This window comes from Melospiza melodia, chromosome 2 (genome assembly GCF_035770615.1).
Source record: "Melospiza melodia melodia isolate bMelMel2 chromosome 2, bMelMel2.pri, whole genome shotgun sequence".
Classification (NCBI taxonomy): domain Eukaryota; kingdom Metazoa; phylum Chordata; class Aves; order Passeriformes; family Passerellidae; genus Melospiza; species Melospiza melodia.
Genome location: NC_086195.1, coordinates 141,347,584 through 141,371,887, shown reverse-complemented (window position 1 = coordinate 141,371,887; position 24,304 = coordinate 141,347,584). Strand labels below are relative to the sequence as shown.

Genomic DNA, 24,304 nt, shown 5'->3' with positions numbered 1-24,304 from the left:
TAGATCTATTGATAGCTCTGTTTTATATATTGCTCCTGGAATTAACAAACATTGAAAAAAATGCCAGATTTCTTGTTAGCTAATTGAGCATTAGCTAACAGTCTTCATACCTAATAATCAGGCTTATATTTCATATATACCAGTGAAGATGTAGTGATAATATCCTCTAAAAAATGCTTTTAAGAATACTCCATGAGTATTTAGTTAATCTTTAGAAATTTTTTTTCATGAAGCTTTGGAGGGGGACAATGTGGTGTTGGTAGCTCATGCGTGATCTTCAGATGAAGAAAGAGGATCAGAAGGCTGGATGCTTGAAAGATTTCTCCCAAATTTATGTAATCTGATTTTGGGAAGAGTTTTTTTGCTGAGCACTTGAACCTTCAAAGACTTTGGTAAAAATCTAAACATACCATGTGCTGGTGATAATGGGGGAAAAAAAAATCATCAAAAACATTTCAACTCAGTCTCACTTAAGGGAGCAGCATCTGTGGGCTTCCACATTGTTTTCTTTTTTTTAATTTCAATTGGGACAAGATCAATTTCAGTCATCCCAAGGAAAGCAGGGCTTGGGAAGACAAATGCCAACACTCCAAATATCCCCTTCTTCCTTCTTCTATCCCAGCCTTACAAGCTGAGCATGGTGCCATGTGGGATGGGATATCCGTGTGCTCAGCTGGGGTCAGCTGTCCTGGCTCTGTCACCTCCCAAAGGAGGAAGGTGTAAGAGGCCTTGGAAAGGTGTAAGAGGCCTTGACACTGCAACCACTGCTCAGCAATAACAAAAATATCTCTCTATTGTCAAACCTATCTGTTTTCAGTGCAATTCCCAAAGCTACAGCTGGATATTTTGAGGAAAATTAATTCCACCCCAGCCAAAAACAGCACAGGTGATCTCTTGGGTTTTACTTGCCCCAAAGGGAGAGATTTTTTCCCCTGCTGTGCACAGTTAATTTTAATTAAATCATCTATAAGTTTTCTTTGTGTTGGTTTGGGATGTTTTGATCATGTTTCTGCACCAAAATTGGGGTTTTCTGTTCAAGAAAATTGCCATGCAGTGCTGTTTTATGCACAGACAGAGCACACAGCTCCTGTTCCCACCGGGTGTATCCACTCTCAGGGAGCACTTGGTTGTCAGAAGACAGCTTTATAAGACAACCCACCAGTCTTAGGGGGCTGATCTTGCACATGTGTTTCTCCCCTTTGAAGTCTGTGATCAAGAGTTCATATGCACCAGACAGTTTTCTTAAACCAGGGAGCCAAGTGCTTGACAATGGGAGCCAGACCATTTAGAGAAAAAGGCTTTTAAAAAGCCAACCTTTCTGGCACCAGCATTTTTAATGTGTGTTCTGCAGGCCCTTGGGGAGTCAGAAGCCTATTCCTCAGGGTTTATGAGGGGGGAAAAAAAAAGTAAAAAGCAAATCTGTTGTCAGGAGACTTGAATCTATGTATTTTTAAGCTTTGCAAATAGGTTCAAAACTAATTCTCTGATAAACTTACTTGAGGCCAGAGCAGCTCATGCAGAATTGTTACTCTTCGTTCCTCCACAAAACACCTTTGAAAGATGCTGCTTTTCAGTCTGGGATCTCTGTGCATGCTTCCTTCCCTCCTCTTTTAAGAGGAGAGGTTTCTTTTCAAACTGGTCCAGTGCATTTGATTTTTCTGCTTCAGAAATCATCTTGGTTGTGCTCATCAGAAAATCCACTGCTGTTAAGTGGAAATAAACCCTTCAGAGTTACCAAATCTGGGTATTTCTCCTGACAACTCATACCTGATTGCTGGTAAATGGTTTGTGTTGAGCCATCCTTTTTCATCCTGCTTGTTTTCACTTGATATGTCTTTTGTCATCTCTTAGAAATTAAAAAACAGAGCATTAATAGAGCAATGCAGGTCAGCCCAATTCTGTCATACATCTTGTTCGTGGCATTATGTTGCTAAGCTGGTCTTAAGGATTTAGGATATTACAAGAGACTTGGAATAAAACATACAATGTCATGTATATAAATTATAATATCTTGTAGTTTTTTTCTCATGGATTGTTGTCATAGAATATGTGAAATATATTCAGTTTCTCAAAGGCAGTTAATTACCCTGCTCATTTGGGGTTTTTTCATCAGTTATTGCCTTTGTGTAGCTGAAACAGCAGAGCTTTATACGTGTCTAAAGAAATTAGTAGCTACAGCTTTAGGAAACTATTTCAACTCCTTGGCATTAATCAGAATGGCCTGGGTTGGAAAGGAACTTTGAGATCATCTGTGACCCTCTGCTATAGGCAGGGATAATTTCCACTATCCCAGGTTGTCCAAAGCTGCATCCAACCAGGCTTTGAGCACTTCATAGCATGATGAACTGAGTGGCAGTTTTTCAGCAGCAGTATTTGGAAGAGAATTGTATTTTTGCAAAAAAATACAATTTAGAGCTTTATTATGAAGCCCCCGTCAGTATTTAGTCAAAACACTTAAAAGAAACAAAATGTCTCAGAGGGAGACCATATGGAATTTTTAGGCATTTACTTTATGGTAAGGCATAACATTTTATGTTAAGGTAATAGTACTAAATGACACCTCAGTTTAGTTCATCCATATAATGCTGTGCTGAATTTTAAGTGTCTCATCCATCAAAGTGCATAAATAACAAAGCCACGTTTTCCCTTGCACAAGCCCTATTCTTGTTTCCTCCTTGTCCTTATTCACATAATCATGTTCTCTTGAAGGAGTATCTTGTCATGTGAAGGTACAGAAGAAAGCCATCTCTTAAACACCACTCATAAACTATTAATTGTTTCAACTAAACATGTGGCTTACAATTAAATCACGTACTCTTTATTAAGATGGAGTCTTCTACAAACAATGAATGAAATTCAGCTGCAGGCTCAGGTTACTGAAATAGATTTGCTTTTGCCATCATAGGAATTGTGTGATCAGTGGTTACAGCCAATACAGATCTCTGCACTTGGAGGTTGAAAAGGTGCATTATATTCAAATGCACTTTGTTTTTGAACTCTAATTATTCTGGCTTTAAGTGCAGGTAGACCATGAGTGCTCCACAAGACTTGTAGGAAATGTCATATCCATGCAGAGCTCACTTCTGGCAATAAGGGAAGCTGTATCAGGACTGTGGCCTCCTCCTAGAAATGTGTACGCAGGTTTTGGCCTCTCAAGTGCATGTGAAGCTGATGGAAAAAATATTTTTCCTTCTATAATGTAAGCACTTTCTGTGCTTATCTGGAAAAGGGCAAACCATTCACCCTTCCTGGTATCAATTTAAAATGTCTCCAAAATATGATTTTTGTAAAACAAAGTGTAAAATTATAAAATGTCACTTGCAAATGAGACCCTAACAGCAGTAGGATTTGCTTCCCAGCAAAGGTTGTGTCTGATAAACTATGCAGAAATATTCAGGAAGAAATTGCTTTGTGCATCCAAGTTCAAATTTATCCTCAGAGTGTTTGGTTGAAGTTCTGCTTGGCAAGGACTGAGTCTCCTTTTTGTGTATTCCTCCTGCTGATGGGAGCTCTAGTGCTGTATCTCTGAAGTTTTGCTTTATCCCCAGGAAAGATAAACTTGGGCTTTTATGTGGTGTTGCGCTGATTTGATTACTACGAACATAAAAAATGACTTACAAAATATGTGTGTAAAAAGCTTCCCATAAACTGAGATACCATGACATCCTCCATACCATTGTTTTAAAGGTTTATTTTCCAAGTTCCAATGTGGATTATTAACAGACAGGGCCATGACTGTGTTTTCCCTTGCACGTATGTATCTGCACCAGAAGGAAATGTTTGCATTTCATAAAAGCAGCCTGAAGCGAGATCAAAATGAATGTCCAGTCATAGCATACACAAAAGATGTTGTGTTTTAAAGACAAGATTATTATGTCTTTGAAATTAAAATAGCTGCCTATATCCAACCGAATGATGAGATAAGGAAAGCCTGCAAATTATAATACTAGGCCTTTATTAGTTCAAAAATAAATAATTTAACACAAGCCTGTTAGCTCTTTACAGTGTGCTCCTGTAAATTTGCTCCCCTGAATTTAGAACAGAGAACTTTTTAGAGAAGTGTTGGGAAACTCTGAGGAGGTCCAATGCTGATTTCCTTTTTATTTTTACTGTGCAAAGAAAATGGGCCATGGTCAACATTTTTATAGTCATTCTTTGAAGACTGGGTCCAGCTCCCCCTATCTGAGGTTTAGATTCTGGATGGTAACTTTTAGGCACTTAGCTGCTTTTTCTGTTTTCTTAATTTTTTTTTTTCCTTTCATTGTGATTTCTCACAAGCATAATGTTGAGTACTACATGGAGATTCTGGCAATTTTCCTAACCATGGTGTAAATGTTTCTGTTTCTGTATATCAAAGTAATGCCAAGAACAGGGCACTTAGTCTTCTTTGGCACCAAAGTGAGCAGTTTCTGATGTTCACCTACTAACCTAGAATATCCTGACTCTATTCCTGCAGACAGCAGAGCAAACACACTAAAACAACTCCAGTCACTTGAACTTTACACCTGGAGGTGAAACGGCAATGAGCGTGTTGGGTGCTTTCCAGCCCCTGAGCTCGTGCCCTGGCACTGCAGAGCTGTCAGAGTGAAAATGTCAGCCCCTGAGCAGCTAATGCAATGCCACAGACACGATGAGGGCTGGGTGAGATGCTCTGCATCCGACGTGCCCGCGCTGGGCCGCCGCTCTCAGCCCGGCAGCGTTCAATGGCCGCAGTGTTCTGCACGGGGCCCAAAGCAAAAGGACATCGCATGAAATCCCCACCACCTCCAGAATAAAAAAAAAGAACATGCTGGGGATGCTAAACAATTGAGATTCTCACAGTTTCCCACATGTGTGGCTGCTGGCCAAGAGCATTTTTTTTTTCCTGAGACAGTTCCAGCTGCCATATTTAAGAAGCCAAAAATGCTCTTTTGGTACAAGATGGCTTTAGTAAAATAAGCAGTACCTCAGGCCCCAAATGCATGCTTAGATGTTAAGATTATGTGCTTACAGTGAGGCAGAGACATACTTTTATCAGGATTAGCTTTTTACACAGTGTGAAGTGTATCCAAATTTACCAAATTATAAACCAGTCCGCCTCTTATTTTGTATAAAGAACATTATGTCAGACATAGGTGACTCTTAAGCAGAGAAGAGTTTATGAACATAGTCCAGGAATGAGTTCAGTGTGGTTTTGTCCAAATGAGGATGGACACAACTATCTCATAGTTTTTATGGCATAATAGAAAACCAGCTAAATCTGCCTTTTTGCTGAGCTGAGGAGCCTGAGTGGGGTTTCCCTTCTGACTGTTATAGAAGTAACCACTGTCTTGTAAAATGTGAGGCAGTAAAAACTGCATCCTGCAACAGCTCTGCAGGGCCCTAAAATGTCTAAGTTGGCCTGTTACAACTTCCAGATCAGTGCAGTAGGCAAATCTGATTTATGTTTTTTAAATAATCTTTTAATAATTTTCTTGTTGTATTACAGACCACTGACAAAATGATGCAAAACCATTTAGTAAAACGTCATAAACTCAGCATGTCTAGTGTTCAATTTACAGCACAATACCATGGCAAATCTGATGATTTAAGGTATCATGTTAAAAGATGATTGAAAATGAATGTTTGCACAAGTGTTTGGTAGGCTATAAATATTCAAAAATACACCAGTGGTCTCCAGGAGTTTTGTAGTAATTTAGAACCAACCACCTTTTTTTTTTTTTTTTTTTTAGGGTGTGGTTTTAATCTGATGTCTTTTTTCAAAAGCAGGAACAAGAGACAAGCTATACAATTCTGAGAGCCAGGGGCACCAACGTGACCATCAGTGGCCTCAAGCCTGACACCACCTATGTCTTCCAAATCCGAGCCAGGACCGCAGCTGGATACGGCACCAGCAGCCGCAAGTTTGAGTTTGAGACCAGCCCAGACTGTATGTATCTGTTCAAAAGGTTTTTGCTGACATCCTGCCCAGTTCCTGACTGATCTCAATGGCTGCTTTCACTCCTGCTCTAGCTGAGGAAATGTGTCTCATAACTATTTATGATGTGTCTTTCTTGGTAGCACTGCTGGATAACTTTATGCTTTATCATTAAACTTGAAACAGGCTGTAAGGAAAGTTCTATCCCAGAACTATCACAGGTGGTGTTTTCTTCCATTCCCTACCCTACTTCTACCTCAGACCAGAACTGATACCTTGCTAGACTGTGGCTCTTGCTGAGGGAGGAGGTGTGATAGAAAACAAAGAGTAGTGTCAAGCCAAATCTTTCACCCTGATTCTGTGTATATTTGAGATATGTCATGTATTTCATCCCCACTTCTTCCTTCTCCACCCCAGCTCTTTTTCTGAAAGGCAAATAAGTTTCATGCTTAGGAAAAAGAGTTAAAAATTGCTGTTATGGTGACTTGCAGTTTTGGTGTTCTTGTTGAAACTAGAACCCAAGTTAGGACAATTACAATAAGGAGTTAAAAATAGTTGCAGAGATTAAAAGCCTAACAGTTTAGAGGTTAATGAGTTTTCTCTGCAAAGTAATGCTACCAAAAGAAGGGGAAATTGAAGAAATAGAAATGTGGAAGGAGACAGGGGTGCACATCTCAATAAGAAGCATACAAATACCCAGATGACCAACAAATGGCATGAGTTTGTTGCTGTGTTACCCAGTTATCATAAATAGGTGCAGCTGTGGGTAACAGGCACAAATGGGAATGCTATGACCCGAAACAGAGGCTCTCTAACCTGTCTAGGTCAGAAATGGTAGCTGGACGCTGGTCCTCACACCAAAGGTCTGAAGCCATCCTGTCATTTTATAACAGTTCATTTTGTAAAGTTCCATGCTCAGGCACCACAGGGAGATACCCAAAATAAGGCAGAAAATTCCCCTGTTTTCCCTGTGGACATCTGTGCCTGCATGCCCTGGCTTTCCACAACCTTCATGTGGATATTGTCAGGCTTTACTGGGAAACTTAGCTCCTAAAAACACTTTCCATCATACAGAAAGGGAAGTGAAGGTGATGATTACGGGATTTCTTGCCAAGGATGTGTTCCTTACTGAGCACGACATAAAGTATGTATGGCATACATGACATGTATCTTTGTATTTATGTATATGTTTTTATATTAGCATCAGTTTGCCAGCAGTTGCTACAATTAGCAAAAGTACCAACTGAGAGTAGCAGAAACAGCTTTGATAAATAGGCAAAGGTGTCTGGAGTTTAAAGTTTTCTTTCCTTGTATTTATTTGTTTGACGAAAAATTATGTCTTGGATTCAATATCTGGCAGGAGACCAAATGCTATATAACGATGCCTGTCCCCTATGTGCATGTAAATTCTGATGTCACCAATGAGGTGTGTGTGTGTGTGAGGTTACTTACAAGCTTTTGTGTTGCCATTGCAGCCTTCTCCATCTCCAGCGAGAACAGCCAGGTGGTGCTGATTGCCATTTCAGCAGCAGTGGCCATCATCCTCCTCACCGTGGTGGTGTATGTCCTGATTGGGAGGTGAGTCTGGGGTCTGGTTTGCACATTTTCTCCTGTTGCCACATCCCAGGGGGGCCCTGGTGACAGTGGCACATGGGGTGTCATGGTGTGGTTGTTTTTTAATCCTTTGTCTGCTGCCCAGGAGCTCCAAGCACTGCTCACAGTCAGTAATGAGCCCGCTCATGTTAGCAGCCCAAATCATGCAGCAGTTGTTAAAAAATGCTATAAACACATTCTCAGGCAATTGTAAAATTAAACTGTAGGGGTCAAAAATCAACAAATCCTCTCATTAGCCAATTTCCTCAAATTCCCTGAGAACATCACATGCCTCTATAGGGCACAGAGAATGTAAATATCATTAAACTTTCAAACAGGCTTTTAATTGTGCAGGGAAAACTGCACAATTCTGTTTCCACCTGCAGTTAACACATAAAATTCTCTGTATTAATTTTTTTTTCTCTTTGCTTGTAGATTCTGTGGATACAAAAAGTCTAAACATGGCACTGATGAGAAAAGGCTGCATTTTGGGAATGGCCACTGTAAGTTACTGAAGCCTTTTAATGCTTCCAGATCTGTTGAATTCCTCCCCTAGGAAACTGATATTTTTCAATTAAAAAAAAAAAAGAGCCATACCTCACTTAAACCAAGGTGAAATTAGGAAGAGAATTATCCCCTCTCATGTGGGTAAGGGGATTTTCCCCAAACAATTATTCTTTGTTTCAACTTCTTTAATCTGTGTTCAGGTTAGTAATGAGCAAAACATCTCTGTCTATGTTCAAACAATGCATGTGTTTGGAATTGTAATATTTATCCTGCTGTGCAGCACTGAAATCCAGAGTACAAGTGCATCTTCCTCATTATATAAAGTCTGAGAAACATATTTTCCTTTCCCAAAGCAAAATATGCATAAATTAAACCCATCTTGATGAACACCAAAGCTGCTGTGAAAATTGCTTTTTTGAAAAAGTTCACCTACAAATAATTGTAATAATCTGATTCTGGTTCCCCTTTGCAATGTGTGTAATTTTGTTACACTTTTCCATGAATCCTAAAGGTTGTTGCTGTGAATCCTAAAGGTTGTTTCACAGGCAAAGCTCCATCCATACACCCTTTAAACAGGAAAAAAAAAATAGTTTTGGAGCAGGAGAAGCTGAGGGGAAAAGAAGGTGATAGCCTAATTCGCGATCAGGAATGGGAAGATTACTTGGTTGGTTTTTCATTTAATCACTGTACTTTGGATTTTTAAATCCTTACAGGCAAAGATAAGGCCTCTAATAGACACCAAGACAAGAAAATATTTTTTTTCACTTACATAATTCTTGATATCTAATGAGGCTTTGTTTAATAAGAAGCAGTAGTTCATCTCTGAAACTGTTTCAGCTCCAGATGAGTGTCCTGCTACACCATGTAAACCATGGCTGAGCCATGTATTTCTGTTGTTTAGCATGTTGTAACATTAATATCTGTTGGGTTTTTTGCACACAACATTGGCACTCTGCTGTTTGCAAGAACAGAGCTGCTGGTACCATAATCAGGTGGCCCCTCCCCAAATATAAGTGAATTAACATTTTAATGAGGGATTTACCTGCAGTAGCTGGAAATTAAAGCTGCTTCCCAATCCTCGTGACAATGGAATAACTATGCTCTGACTGTTCAAATTATTATTCTTTAAAGTTTCCTGCCTCTCCTTATCTCCAGAGAGCCAAGAGCAGGAATATCCACCATTTCTGTCTCCTTCCCCAGCACTGTCAGGGGATACACAAGCTGCAGCCCAACAACTGCTAACCAACTATTCTCAAAAAAATCTCTAAGGTTACATGTGGCCCGTAGAATTAATGCTTCATCATCCAAATTTAATGAGGTTATAAAATAAAAGCAGCCAGTAAAATAAGTGTCACAGACAAATAACAGGTCAGAATTTGCTCTCCCTACTCCCACACAATGGAAAGTTGCAATCACTATTCTTAAACATGGCAGTGCTGTTAAATTCCTGTGGATTAAATTGCTTTTAATTTGGCTTTAGATATTTATGTACTGTTTTCTGAGTAGTGCCATGCTGATTCACTATGCAATAAGACCAGAGCCAATCATGGGTCTGGTATGTCTGTTAGAAGTTCTTGAAAATTATTTATTATGGATTTTGCAGATATTTATCTGTTACAATTTGGAAGTATGTACCTGTGTGGCTGTTGAAATTTTCAATCTACCAAATTACAGTCATTCCCAAAAAGTAAGAAAATTGCTCTCATGAACTGAAAAAGGACAAAGTAACTTCCATGGCTGTCGTAAACTTTCAGCATCTTATACACAGCAGCTGGTTTATTTCAGTCAGTTTACTCTGAATTACTTTTAAAAAGGCTCCAGCCATGAGCTATTCCCTGCAGCCTTATTACAAATCCTATAATATTACTTCAAAGGAACAAAAATGTTTCACCTCCTCAGATCCTCTCCCTTTGCCTCCTCTGGCTGGGCCTTTTTATTTTTTTGCTACCTTTAGGGCAATTTGTGCCGTTAAAATGAAAATGTAAATTATTATGTTTGCACAGAATGAGCTGTAAAGTAGTGCAGCTTAACACATGTGCATGTGTTTATTATCTGTATTTCATGACAGAACCCAGTTACTGCACAGGCTGCCCTTAATTATTGGTGTGAGGGGATTATTCTCCTTGCAGCCACCATCACCTGATCTTGGGAACCTCTGGGGTCAGCATTAAAAATCCCAAGCCAAAAACCCCACAGTGCAGAAGCTTTTAATTGTTATTTTTATTGGGGATGTGAGGGGGCCTGTAATGTACATTCAGCATGGACGGGAAGGAGCATTTACAAGATTTTTAACCAAGAGCAATATACAGCCAATTACTTTTTGTTTTACTTGCAGGTAATTCTGTAATCATCAGGCTCTTGAAGGAAACACAGTTGGCTTTTAAGGCTGTGCACATGCAGCCCTTGTGTTGGGAGCATGGCTCTTACTTTGCTTTGTTTTCAAGACAATTAGCTTGGGAACTCAGTTTTATCATTTTTTTCTTTGTTGCTGTGTTACCCAGTTGTCATAACTGGTATGATTATATTCTTAGACCAATAAAGCCTCATAAAATTGAGGGTTTTCTTCTTTTTATTCATACACTTTGTATTGTTTGATAAAACAATTTTGTGCTCTCACTGTCCAAAGATTTTTTTCCCCACATCTTTAGCAGTGAAAAAGTTGCTGCAGTATAATAATGCTAAGCTGGAAAGGATATTACTGAGTGGGTCAGAGCAGTGTTTGTTGAAGGAGTTAATATCTTTTACAAGACCTACTGGTACAGTTAGGGAAAGCTTGAATACATGTCTGGGAATGAAGGGTTTGTGTCAGAAGCAGAAAACTTCAAGCTGAGTAATTCACTTTTTGTTAATAAAACATATTCCTGTTGTAAAAAGAGTACAACAGAGGCAGGCACAGAAGGGATTGGGTGCAAGGCTTTGAGCTGGGCAGGGGGAATGAGGCTGTGCTTTGCTTTCAGCATTTTTGTTGGAGGCAAAGGTTGACAATGATCTCTTCCAGCAATCCCTAGCCAAGAAACTCTAGAGGTGCCCAAAATAATAACATGGATGTATGGGGAACAAAGCTCTAGAACCAGCCTTTATTCAGAACAATTGTCTGCCATCCTTGAATGTTCTGGCAGAGAGATTGAGGCAGGGGTGCATTTTTTAATGTATAAGTTTCTTATTATGCATCTTGTTGATGGACTTAGGAAAAAAAAAAAAGCTGGAGTTAATCTGATTTCTTAATATATTCCTAAGAACTTGTCAGGTTGACTGTAGCAACACACTTTGTTCCTTGCCCCTTTTTTGTTACTTTGGAAGGGTCAATTTAAGGCAGCATCTAAATGTTGCCTTAAATTGCAGATATTTGAAATAGGTTATCACACTTCTCTGCATTAGTGTCTGGTTTCACACTGTACAAAGAATCTGAGGACCCACAAAAACCAGTTTGGTTTGAAGAATTTACTTCTTCAAAGGAAATTCTTTCCTTCTCCTTCCTTCTATTGATTTGGTTTCTGTTGTCTCATGAGTTTTATTTCAAGTCTAAGTAGCATTTTCTCTCTGAATTTTTTTTTACACAGTAAAACTCCCAGGTCTGAGAACTTATGTAGATCCACACACATATGAGGATCCCAACCAAGCTGTGCATGAGTTTGCCAAGGAACTGGATGCTTCCAATATATCCATTGATAAAGTAGTTGGAGCAGGTAATGACCACCATCTATGCTGAATTAAAGATATATTTTTGCTGTGTATATACTGTTTTATGTCTTTAGGTTCATAGTTGTTACTGGAAAGAAACTGTTCTAGAAAGTCTTCAAATTAGCAAGTTACATTTGCAGCTGATTTTAGTGCAAAGTTAAGGGCACACAATTTTCTACTTCTTTTTTTTCCTGAAAGAAAGGAGACAGCAAGACAGCTTCTCAAAGGACACCAAGCCCATACTTGAGTGCACCACTTTTGTAAGGGAAAAGATCATTCTGCCTTACTTCTATCTTTCTCTTTAAAATCTGTCAGCACAGAAGATGTTATCAACTGTGAAGATGTTTTCTTTTTTTTTTTCTCTTTCCCCATAAAAGGACTTTTGACTATTATGCCTTGAGTGAAACCACAAACTCATTTCATAGCAGTCACCACGCATCCATCAGGCTGCAGTGACCTTTGGCCATTGGATTGATTTTGGTCACTGCTTGGGATTTGAATTATTGATTCAGGAGGAAAGGGTTGTCTGTCCAATAACTGGTTGTCTGAGCCATAAAGATGCCACAGGTTGTTGGATTTACAGGAAACAAGCTGGTGAAATGATCAGATTTTGTATCTGGAGCCAGATTACAGAAATTCTCATTACAACAAGTGTTGCAATGGAGCATGTAGCTCCTGATGGAATGTGAGCTTGCTCCTTGAAGTGAAGTGGCAGATTGTCTCATTGAGCCAGGAGATCATGGAGTTTTGCCTTTCCTCCTATATTAAAGCATTTATGAGGAGTACTATTGATTTTTAATCCATTGAAAAATACTTGTTCCTTTACTATTGATTTTTTTGGCTTCTCTCTAAGTATATGGTTTGAATTAAAACCATGAGATGTAAGAGACAGACTCTGAGTGCACAGCAAAAGATTTTCAGCTGGAAAAAGTGCAGAATCCAAGGTACTGCACTCAGTGCATCTCCTGAATCACCCAGCAAACAAAAGGAACAGTTTTCATATTCTCTTACTGAAGCTACTCAACTGTTGTTAGTTTGAAGGTATTTTATGGAAAGATGGAATCCATCTTCCTTGCTGGTTTTAATTTTGCCCCACAAGAGTGCACTGTTCTCCATTATCTTCAGTCAAGGCAGCAAAGCTCTGCTTACTGCACATAGCAGGGAATTTGTGTGGGCATGGAGAAGGAGGGATACTCTAAATTAAAGTCCAGGAGCAGTGTGTTTCCTTGCAAGACTTTCAGGAGCCTCACAAGTGCAAAGTTTGTAAATTTGGGCTGTGTGCAATATATGAATCTAGAAGAGGAGTTCCTAGGATCATGCCATGTTTTACAGCTTGGCTGTTCTGACCTGTTTTTAGTCAGGATGCACAGCAGAATAAGAAGTAAATCAAAATTTGTCAAATATGGCCTCTGCAAACAGAGGAAAAATTTTGTAGGGACAGATGTTTTAAAAGCCTCCCTGCTCCACTGCAGTGAGAATCACAGTTTATTCTGGGTTGGAAGGGACCCCCAGGGATTGTGGAGCCCAACTCTCAAATGAATCCCCCCACAGGGATTGAATCTGGACCTTGGCGTTACCAGCACCCTGCTCAAACCAACTGAGCCAAGTGCCAGAGAGTTCCTGCAAGCTTTTTACATTAAAACTTGCACTGAAGCTGTAATAACACCTTTTTTTTGGGCACCATAACTCAGTTAATGTAGTCTGGAGCACATAAGGCATTATAGTTAACATTTCCTCTTAGCAGTTGCTTGAGATGCCATCAGGAAGAGCCAGGAAGGGAAGAACAGATGAAAATCAGGCCACAGAGGGCTGGGAGCACCCAAAATTAGTTTGTGGCATCACTTTACACTGCTATCACTCTCAGCACGTGGTAGCTTTCACATTCAGAGTGCTCTGAGGCAACTTGTTCAGGAACACTTCTCCCCAAAACCAGAAAGGCATTTCCTGCCTCTTACTGAGTCAATGCCTTGTTTGAGTGAATGACTTGGTCTCTTCCTGCCCTTGTCCTTTGCAAGGCAAGTGTGGATGAAATGATAAAAAAAAAAAAAAAAGACAGGGATTTGAGAAGAAGGGATTCATTTAACTGCCCTGGAGTGTGACGTAAGTAGAGACCTTCAAGGCAGGCAGGCAGTCTTGACATTCTGAAGTGCTCTGAGCAGTTTTTCACAGCTTTAGCCAGAAATCTCTGAGAAGAGAGGGCTTTCAGAGCTTACATAGCTTTGAAAACATACACAAATGCAATAAGGAAATATTCTTATCCAAAAGAACCTCAAGAAAAACACAAGGGATTTTAGTGGGAGGCTAAGCATAAGAAAATTGAGGTCAGAAGCCACTTTTTCAGACTTTTCTTTACAGTAATTTTTTCTTTTAAAATAACTCACTTATTTTTATGGGTTCAGTTCAACAAACCACTTCAGAAGTTTAAATCCAACTGGGCAGTAGGAGAATACTGAAGAAAGTACTTTATTGATTTGGGGTGGATTTAACTATGTGCTTTGCTGAACAAGAAAACAAGCATTTGCTTTTCTTCCAAAGAGGAAATATACTTATAGCATAACATCTTGTTAATCAAATTATTCAGAAAATTCAGAGGCTACCTGTCTATAAACTTGCTGTGAAGGTTTGCAGTGTCCCAATGAATGTGGCTGATGTTCCCAAGGTTTATGAAATGTTGAACTTTGGTGCCTCTCCAAATTTGAGGGAGTTCTCTGCACAGATTTTAAATGCAGCAGAGTGAAGGGAGTAGCTTATTTCACAGAATCTTCATTTACTGTTCCCCCGAGTCTAAATGCACAGCAAACACTATCCTCTGATGTACTAAATAACCTCTTTTAAAAGAAATTAAAATATCCTGAAGAGAGATCTTTGTGCCATGAACAGCCCTCCTAAATAATCCCTATCAGCTTCCCACATGTAAATAGACACACCAGTCAGCAGGGCAGGTTGTTCAATCTTTATGTGTGGGGTGTAATTAAAAATAAACACCTCAGGAAGGCTTTGTATGAAAAGCCATCATCCTCACATCTTACAGTCAGTGCCAGGTTTTCCACTCAAGCACAAGCCCTTGTTTCTCTTAAGCAGTGTCTGGTGAAACCCAGTCCATTTCTTACTGGGGTCATGTAATAATAATAATTTGCAGGAAAAATTGTGGTGTAACTGCATGGTCACTATGGTGTTGACCAAATAAATGTATTTAGCATCCATGCTGCCCTGGAGGTAAAAAATCATAGGTTAATGTAGTTGGGCTGCCTGGGGAGCTCTTTCTAATGAAATCATTTTCCAAGAAAGTGAACCTGCTTTATATCCATAGACAACTAGGAAGGGCCCATCTTTTATTCTCTTGCAGCATCTGCTGGCCTTGAGGTACTTTTGGAATCTGATTAATCACTCAAGCTCTGGATCATTCAGCCATGGCTGAATGGGACTGTGTTGATGGACATTACCCATAACCTTTTCCTTCCCAGAAGTTAAACAAATATCAGATACACGATTCCAGCTTTAAAATGAAGGATTGGTTGCTGGGCTGCTGGCTGAAATCATAGCTAAAGTCTCCATTGACAGTAACTGTAAAATAGTTCTAAGACCTTAGCTTGTTATAGCTTTTTGGACCATTAAAACATCAAGAAAATGGACTTGGAAGCAGGGTGCTACAAGATTTATGTCAAGCATTTTTCCCCCTTTCTTCTGTTTTCAAGATGTGCTTTGGTCTTCCTATTTTGTGGCCCTCTGACAGTATTGAGCTGGGGTTAGTGTTTGAACTCCTGGTAAAGTATAATGGTCATTTGGGCTTGCAGAAGTTGAATGCTTTTAATTAGGTCTGAAAAGAACTCAACTCCCTTTAGTTACTAGTAACAGCTTTTAAAATTTGTTTTCTGAGCTGCTGCCTGTCTTGGCAGCCTGAAATACAAAGAGTGTTAGAATCAAAGGATGTAATGTCAGTGCTTTTTAGCAATATATATGTACATAAAAATGGATCTTCCTTTGACTGGTTATTATCTTGGTAGTACAGTTCTATGCCTAGAGGATGAAGCAGCTGGTGGTAAGATATGGTAACATTAATTTCTATGTTGTTGACTCAAATCTAGCCTGGGTTAGCAACAGAGGAAGGTTATTGCCCTACCACACATTTTTTCAGGCCTTTTTTGATTAATTTGGCTGTCTAAAAAATAAAAATATTCAGAAAAGAAAAGCTGAAAAGGGGCATTGAAATCAGTTGCTGCTCAAATAATAATATATTGAAACTTCCTTATGTGATCTGTGTAAAAATTATTCAACAGAAAAAAATTTCAAGTAAAGTGTCTTCTTCCAACAGTTTTCTATATATTTAATACTTCCTCTTCTGAATGCTGAGATAATTTTCCTTGTGCTCTGCTCTTGCATGTTGCAAAAGGGTAAACCAGTGTACACCACATTGCAGGGGCTTGAGTGCTGATTGTTCTTCCTTGAATCCCTACGGAGTAACCACATTTCAGCTTTCATCACTTTTCCACTCTCTTTTTTTAGGAGAATTTGGAGAGGTGTGCAGCGGGCGCCTGAAGCTGCCTTCTAAAAAGGAAATTTCAGTGGCCATCAAAACCCTGAAAGTTGGCTACACAGAGAAGCAGAGGAGGGACTTCCTGGGAGAAGCCAGCATCATGGGCCAGTTTGACCACCCCAACATCATCCGGCTGGAGGGAGTCGTCACTAAAAGTAAGCAATTCCAGCCTGAATAATTCTCTGATTTGCTGATCAGTCAAAGGAGAGGAAAAGTGAATTATGAATGAAGTCAGCCAGGTATATGCTCTGCAAAAAGCTCAGTAATAAGTTGGCAGGTTTAATAAACTCTGGAGTTAGGAATTGCTCCAAAATTGCTCCAAAAGGGCCAGGAGGCACTCGGTGATGATCTGGTAAGGAGTCATGGAGACTGATGAGGCTTCTTAATTGCACTGAACTTCACTGTGTTCAGCTTTCAGATTTGTCATTAGCACTAATTAATGAACAGCCTACCTGGTACAGCAACAGGTTCTAGTGAATCATTAAATAAGGCCAAACCTTTTTCCTAGATGGTTTTCATGCAGGGGAAATAATCCATAGGATATTCAATAGGTACCAGCACAAGGCATGTTAAAGCTCCAGAGTTCACACATCATGGTAAAAATCTCAAAGAAGAAGTCTTGAGGATTTATTCTGTCAGTAGTAAAATTAATTTTATCTCTTTCCTTATATATCTATTTACTTAAATGCCTTTTCTAAATCTGCTTTTGTGTGCTTATGTGTTTGCTTGGGATATTTTTGTTAAAGCATATTCTTCGTCTTTGTTTATGATTACAAATCACCTTCTCTTTTTGAGAGCAAAAAATTTAACTGAAGCCTCCATGTACATGTGGTATCTTCTTGGAAAGGTAATATATTTCAACGACCTTCTTCAGCCACATTTTCTATATTTCCACTGCAGAATGAAGAGATACATTTAGAAATCAAATTTATCTACCTACATTAGTTATTAAGGGGGAGATCAATAAGCTTTTATATGAGGCAATCTTTAAAAAAAAGAAGAAGAAAAAAGGAGTGCTCCAAGATTTTTCAGGAAGCAAAAAAAGTTGGTGGGATATTTTCTTGTTCATTCCAGAGGACCCTGCTGGCAAAGCAACTCTTTGCCATTTCAGTGCTCAGCTTGGAATTTGCTGAGGATGTTTCTAGTTTAACTGACCAGAAACATGCCAAACACTTTGGGTTTAAGTAGATGGTTTTATTAGTTTGAAGAAAATTTTGGTTTTTAATTGTGTAACTCAAAGTTTCACAAGAATAGGCATGAAAAAATTTCATAGCATACTGCTGAAAAGTATAAGAAATTAAAACCCCACCAGAATATGTCTAAAAGTCACTAGTGAAAGGTATGTAAAACACTACATGTTATGAAGAGTCACAATTATAATAATAATAATGCCTTCTCTATGTATGATTCATGAAATTCTATTTTGCTGATTTCAATAACAAAGAAATTATTGTTTATCTTAGGTCTCACAGTCCTATTAGGAAAGGTCTGCCTGCATAAATTGAGGTTTATCTCCTGCTTTGTAGTGACACACATTTTGTACAGTCAGAATAAGATTTGCAGTCACAAAATCACTTGAAACGCCAGCATCAGCCTGCACACAGCTGAGCTAAAATCTCTTTTGTTGCATTTTGTATTCCTGGAGCACTTGAGACAATAATTTAATTGCTGTACAGGCAGGAATTTGTGCATTGCTCTTGAATGTGCATTACTAATTCTCTCTGTACTCTGTGTGAGTGACTTTTAGTGAGTTTGCCACTCAGGTGCATTCACAGCACTGCTGCCTGGTTTGGGGGGCAGGGGAAGGAGATCAGGAGTGCCAGCTGCCCATCACATCCATGTGTGAGAGAGCAAACTCTGAATATTCCCTGCTGAAGCCAATAAAACCTCAGGGGTACAACACCCTCTGCAGATAGCTCCAGAACAGGAGCTGAGAAATCTGCTCTGGAGCTGCTTTTACTGGGCAAAAGTATATGGCACAAACTAAATATAACAATAAATATAATTATTTGTTCTATTGGACATTCTGCAGGGTGATAGAAGAACAAGCTTGGGAGTTTGGAGGGTTTTTTTGTTTGTTTTTTTTTTTTTAACAAATCAATCTCTATATCAGGCTTCCAGCCTTGCCTCCAGCACAGAATTTTTCCTCTGCTCCTTGTGGATTTCTGCATTTCCCAGCTGCTGCCCTGCCCTCCTGGGCACACTGCAGGCAGCAGTCTTAATAACCAGCACACATGTTCTGCTTAGTTTACTAATAATTTACAGCAATTTGCAGCCTGCTATTCTAATAAACCTGGGCAATGCTGTTGACACAACTTGTTATCATTTATAAACGGCTGAGCTTTGATAAATGGATGCAGAGGGTTCTTTTAAAACTTCAGAGCATGTGATTCTGATTATGGGCACATTTCCAACTGAATGAGGGTGAAACCCTGCACTTAGATTTTTTGAGTGTGGGTTAGCAAGGCAGGAAGATGCTCCTGTAATAATTTGGAAGATATATTTCTTACTCTAATTTAAGTTCTTCTGATAAAGTCTCGTAAAATTGCCTGAGTTTGTACAGAAACCAGGCACCTGTCTCCTGGCTTCAAAGTGCAGGGCAAAGTAAATCAATTTATCATAGAAAGTTTTGGATAGCCCTGTACTTGAAAGGTCCAACAGCATATTTTGGGTGTTACCAGAAATCCCTTTGAATTCATGTTACACACAGAGTGCAAGTTAAGTGCTTTTTCTTTTCTTTCTAGGCTAGCAAGACTAAATATAAATAGATATTTTTTTTGAGCTTTTACATTGCTAGATCTCTTATCTGTATCATCTCTTATATCATTCAAGATTAATATTTTGCATACAGTATTTCCTACTGGTGAATGGATGAGTATCAATTAATTACTCATTAGTGTGACTCCCACAGTATAACACATCATTTGTACCACAGAAAGAAGATATTTGAACCCATTAATTCATAATGTTCTTGTGTTAAATTCATTCTTTGAAATTACTATTTCTCTTCTAAGGTTTCTACTTGGTAGAAGCTGTATTTTTTGAAAAACAGAAAAAAAGTTGTTACCATTGACTTAGCTTTTTGATGGCTTTCTTCTTCTTAATTAAGCTGGGTACCTTTTTCAAGCCTCATGCTGTTCAGTTTTAAAAGCTAAAATTTCACCATGCCCATATACAATATGCAGGCCTTTTGTCCTACTTTTATGGTCAGATGCCTTCCTGTGTTTTATGTGCAATAATAATTCATCTCCTTAAATAACTTCATGGTCTTACCCAGCCTTCTCTCTACCACAAAGAGAAAATAAGCAAAGCATTAGTAAATATTATGAAATAACAAAATCCATATGATGGTAAAATTAGCAGGGCAATGACCTTGGTCTGAAAACTTCCCTGTCATCACATGAATTTTTGCATTACTTTCTCTCCAGCTTGTCAGAGCTGCATAGAAAATCTTGGTTGTGTCACAGAATGCCCTAGGGTGGAGGGAATGGTTTCAAAAACTGGTCTGAAAATATCTGGATGAGTTTTGGGGGAACAAAAAAGGATCTTCAAGGGCTGTTTTCTTAGAGATTGCCAATGCATGTTCAGGTCCCAGCTACGTCCAAGGGATCAGGGATTTTTTGTGGTCAGAGATCCCAGCACAGAGAAAAGGAGCTCCTGCAAGGAGGGAATGCCCATCTTACAGTTCTGCTTCTCTTTCCTGTGCCCTGTGTTTTACTGTGCACTTTCCTTTCCATCTGTATCTGCACCCAGCCTCAGTTTGCCCACACATCTTTTGCTTCCTTTCTAAATGTAAAGGAATAATGTAAAAATTATCCTTGGGGCTAGGAAGATTTGGACACAATCCTGAAATGTTTGGGTTTGCTGATGGTGTTCTAATGTGTTCCTTTGAAAGGCCTGACCCCTGTGCTCTATTTCCAGGTAAGCCCGTTATGATTGTTACTGAATATATGGAAAATGGATCCTTGGACAGCTTCCTACGAGTAAGTGCAACAGGAAACTAAATGGGGCAGAAGTGGCTCTTGTTCTGGACCTGTTAGTGGTCTGCTGCCACTCTGCACTGATTCATCAGCAGCTCTTGTTGCTTGATATTTTTTTATTTTCATTTAGGTTTGTGAGTATCATGATGTGCTCAGAAAGCCACTTAGGGATCTGCTGGTCCATTTGCAGTAAGCATTATTCCAAAATTAAGGCAATTTTGGTTGCATTAGTGTGTCATATCTATTAAAAATGAACAAAACAAAGCAACGTTCTGGCACACAAAAAATGAGAACTGTTTTTCTGGAGGCTGAATTATGACTGTAGTGCAGTTATGCTTATTGGTTGGCAGTCTCTTTGTCTAAACAAGAGATTTTCAAAATTAATAGATTTGTGGAAATTTTATCAGTAATGAAAAGTTGAGAGAATAGCCCCATACCTGAGGATGTTAGAAATGTTTAACTAGCAACGTTTACTGGCCTGTTTTCTTTTTCCAACCTTAGACACACTAATGCTGTTGCTGATTTATCTTTGTTTTCTGTCAAAGTTGGTAGTGAGCCTAAAAAAATTCAAATGCTCCCTGCGTCACCAAGATTTACTTGTGGCAAAACAAGGAGTGCAGGAGAAGTGAAATCCCATCTGAGGGGAAACACTGGTTTAATTTTAATTTGTTAGGGCAAATTCAGCTTTGGCTGGGAGACTGCTTTGGTTCTGCCACGGCTGAATGACATTATCCCCCAAATTCATAACATTGAACTAGACATTTAACCCCAGAAGGGGATAGATTGTCAACCTTAGTTTCTCTATGTACTATATATGTTATGGTGTCCACTGGAGCATGTAAAATACATATAAATAATGTGTCAGCATAGCTGAATGAAATATCTCTGTACTGAACTATATATATTTTGTTTAGACTTGAAATCCTTGAAGAGAGCCCTGAGGAAGGGAGAATAATTTCTGACTGCACAGAACAGTTGTTCAGCTTGTTCTTTCATTTTAATGTGATTTTTTTTTTTTTTACTACTATTATGTGGAAGCATAGATAAGAACCTTGTGACTCATTAATATCACAGGCAACTCAGGACCTGTAACCTTTTTATAAATGCCTTTTGGAACTACTTAGTTTGCTTTCCTCATTGCCATTGAGAGGCTCTCTGAGCATCTGATTCTGTTCATGCTTAGAAACCTTCTGGTTTTTAGCGAAATCTTTTCCAGAGTCTATATAAAATTCTCTTGTGTTGGCTCTGATAAAAAAGGGACAGACAACGGCTAAGAATCTTTTAAAATATTAATTTCTTCATGAAGGGGAGTTCTGAGAGACTCTTTTCACTGTGTCTTATATTTGCTTAATGTTTCCAGTGCTAATATTAACCCCAAGTACACTAACCAAAAATGAAAAATAGATGCAATCAGTCTGGCAGACTGATTCATGTCAGATCACCTCATGTGACAGAGCCAACTCCCTTGTATTTAATAAAATTCCAGAAGCAGCAGCATGAGGAGCTGGAGAGCTGCCCATGAGGTTACACTTACAGCGCTGGGGAATTCATCTGGGAGCTGCACTGCAGCAAATGCTGTCCTATTGTCTATGTATCCATATATCAATATCAAAAGTAGATGTTAGCAAACAGGATTAGTAAGAGTTGGGAGATGTGAATTATGCCCAGAAGTAGATGATTTGAAATATATCCAAGCAATGCTTTCTAGGCTAAGTCATAATATGTTTCAGTAATTTCTGAATTTTTGAAATGAGTTTAAAACTAACAGAATTTGAAAGCCGCTGACTCACATCAGCATTTGCTTTTGTTAAATGAATTCCTGTGTAATAGAAAACTTTCATTAGGCCATTGGGGAAGGCTTGGATTTTCACTAGAAAATCCTGTGGCCTTGCAGGGAAGTTGGACATCTGTTTCTGTAATGTTCTGACACTCCAGTCTCAGGAGCACGCACGACTTAGATTTATGTGCTGCTTTCACACGTGCCCCATCTAGGAAATTAAAACTCTGATGACAGCAAGAAGGGGAAAAATGGATTTTTATTTGAATTGCAAATCTGTCCCCTTCCCTCAGCTGATTGGGAGACCAACATGTGGCATTTAAATCACAACGCCTGACTCACGAGCTCTTCATTTGAGGAGCTTCCAGGCGATTTATGAAAAAATTTGTGCAGGAAGGAGCATGAGCAATCCCTGAGATGACATTTCCAATGTTTTCCAGAAGCATGATGCCCAGTTCACAGTCATCCAGCTGGTGGGCATGCTGCGAGGGATCGCGTCTGGCATGAAGTACCTGTCGGATATGGGCTACGTCCATCGGGATTTGGCTGCTCGGAACATCCTCATCAACAGCAACCTGGTCTGCAAAGTCTCAGATTTTGGTCTCTCTCGTGTGCTGGAGGATGACCCAGAAGCTGCTTACACCACAAGGGTGAGTTCCTGTGTTCCTTCACCTTTTTTAAATTCTTGTTGGTTGTGGCAAAGACTCAAATCTGATGGAAATCTGAAATCTGAGGCTGTGTTGCAGAGGGCAGTCTGTCTGCCCAGAGATGCTCAATAAACCAGGAGCTCATCACAATTATTTTTAAATTCATGTCTGGAGAAAATAAAAAAATGTGCATGCAAAAAGTATGGCTTGTGTTGGTAGATTACTTTCCTTAGACTATTCAAAATTCTTGGCTCTGTTTCTTTCTCCTGGCTGTGTAAAGGAGTGAATATTACAATTAAAGCCTGAGTTCTTTTGGCACACAATAATTTACGCCTTCATGTGTGCTTTGAGAAGTTTTAGTTACACTGCTGATTTAGCTCCCACACAGTAAAAAAAAATCCTACCCATTGAATTTTTTTGTGCTTTCTAGCATTATAAAACATATTTCTGACTGGGACATACTGCAATCATGTTCTTCAAGTGTGTGTCATTATACCTGCTCTTGTACTCCTAACTGAGTAAAACAAAAAAATGCACATCTGATTATGACCTTGAATAACACTTCCCTTTTTTTATGGAAGCCTTTAGCTTTATGTATATAGGTGTACTATACTTGGATATCTGGTTGTTCATTTTAATGCTATTTAAAGTGGATTTTGTAGGCTTTACAAAAAGTGACATTGACATCCAGTATCTTAGTCAAGTGTAATTTGCATTGCTCACAGTGATCACCTCATCTTCACTGTACAAACCAGATTACAATGTATCAACATAACCTTAATGTGGGTTTTCTGAGGTTTCTTTCATTCCTGAGCACTGACAGGAGCAATCAATAATTTTAGTAGTTTACATGCTGCCTTCTTCATGATTGAAATAAAATAACATGAGAAATGAGTAATGACAGATTTCTTACACATTATATACTCATACATTAATAGATACATTTATCATACCTTCATAACTTAGCAGGCATAAAGACTCTATTCTTCACTTGACCTTTCAGTGTTTTCTTTGCCCTCTGATAAACTTTGCCAAGGAGTTAGAAATATGCAATATATAGCACTTTAGAAAACTGTCTGCAGAGGTCTGGCATGGTTAATACGGAGAGACATTAGCAGGAGAAAGCAGTGTTCATTCTCAGTAGTATTACAGCACTAATAATTAAATATTATAAAGATATTATTATTAATAATAATAGTAATTATTATTATAAATAAATAGGTGTATTGCTGTGTCGGAAACTTGTTTGCTCTCTTAAAATCAAGCTGAAAATGAAGCATTGGATGAAGCTGTCACATCAGTGACGTGTCTGTAGGTGGCTTGGACAAATCAGGCTGCACAAGTTGTCGGTGTTTTCAGCCAGTGTTCTATGTGAATTTCCTCTTCCTCTCCCCCTGCCACCTATTTTCTGAGTCTACCTGCTTATTTGCAATTAGATAGTGAAATCAGATGGAAAGAAACTATTTTGTGAAGTGTAATCATCTGTGTTCAGTAAACTCCATCTGGCATTTATGGTGTGTGTGCAAACTGCTGCAGGAAGAAGGTCAGGTAATTAAAACCTTCAAATACAACTTAGGACAAATCTAATTTATTTTTTCAAGAGTTGTTGCTGTGAATATACCTGTGCCACATGTTGGCTCTGAGAGAAGAACAAGGCTATTTGATATTCATCTTTTTTGCTCACATTTC

The 24,304-nt window shown here is 38.9% G+C and overlaps 1 protein-coding gene across 1 annotated transcript in view; it reads left to right on the top strand.

The window, feature by feature from the left end:
- Nucleotides 1–24,304, top strand: part of LOC134414915 (ephrin type-A receptor 3) — a 175,246-nt gene that overhangs the window by 127,855 nt on the left and 23,087 nt on the right. The window contains exons 7-13 of the mRNA XM_063150214.1: nucleotides 5,746–5,908; nucleotides 7,372–7,474; nucleotides 7,925–7,992; nucleotides 11,557–11,682; nucleotides 16,181–16,366; nucleotides 20,133–20,194; nucleotides 22,409–22,618. Coding sequence (XP_063006284.1) covers nucleotides 5,746–5,908; nucleotides 7,372–7,474; nucleotides 7,925–7,992; nucleotides 11,557–11,682; nucleotides 16,181–16,366; nucleotides 20,133–20,194; nucleotides 22,409–22,618 — 918 coding nt within the window. The remainder of the gene's footprint in view (nucleotides 1–5,745; nucleotides 5,909–7,371; nucleotides 7,475–7,924; nucleotides 7,993–11,556; nucleotides 11,683–16,180; nucleotides 16,367–20,132; nucleotides 20,195–22,408; nucleotides 22,619–24,304) is intronic.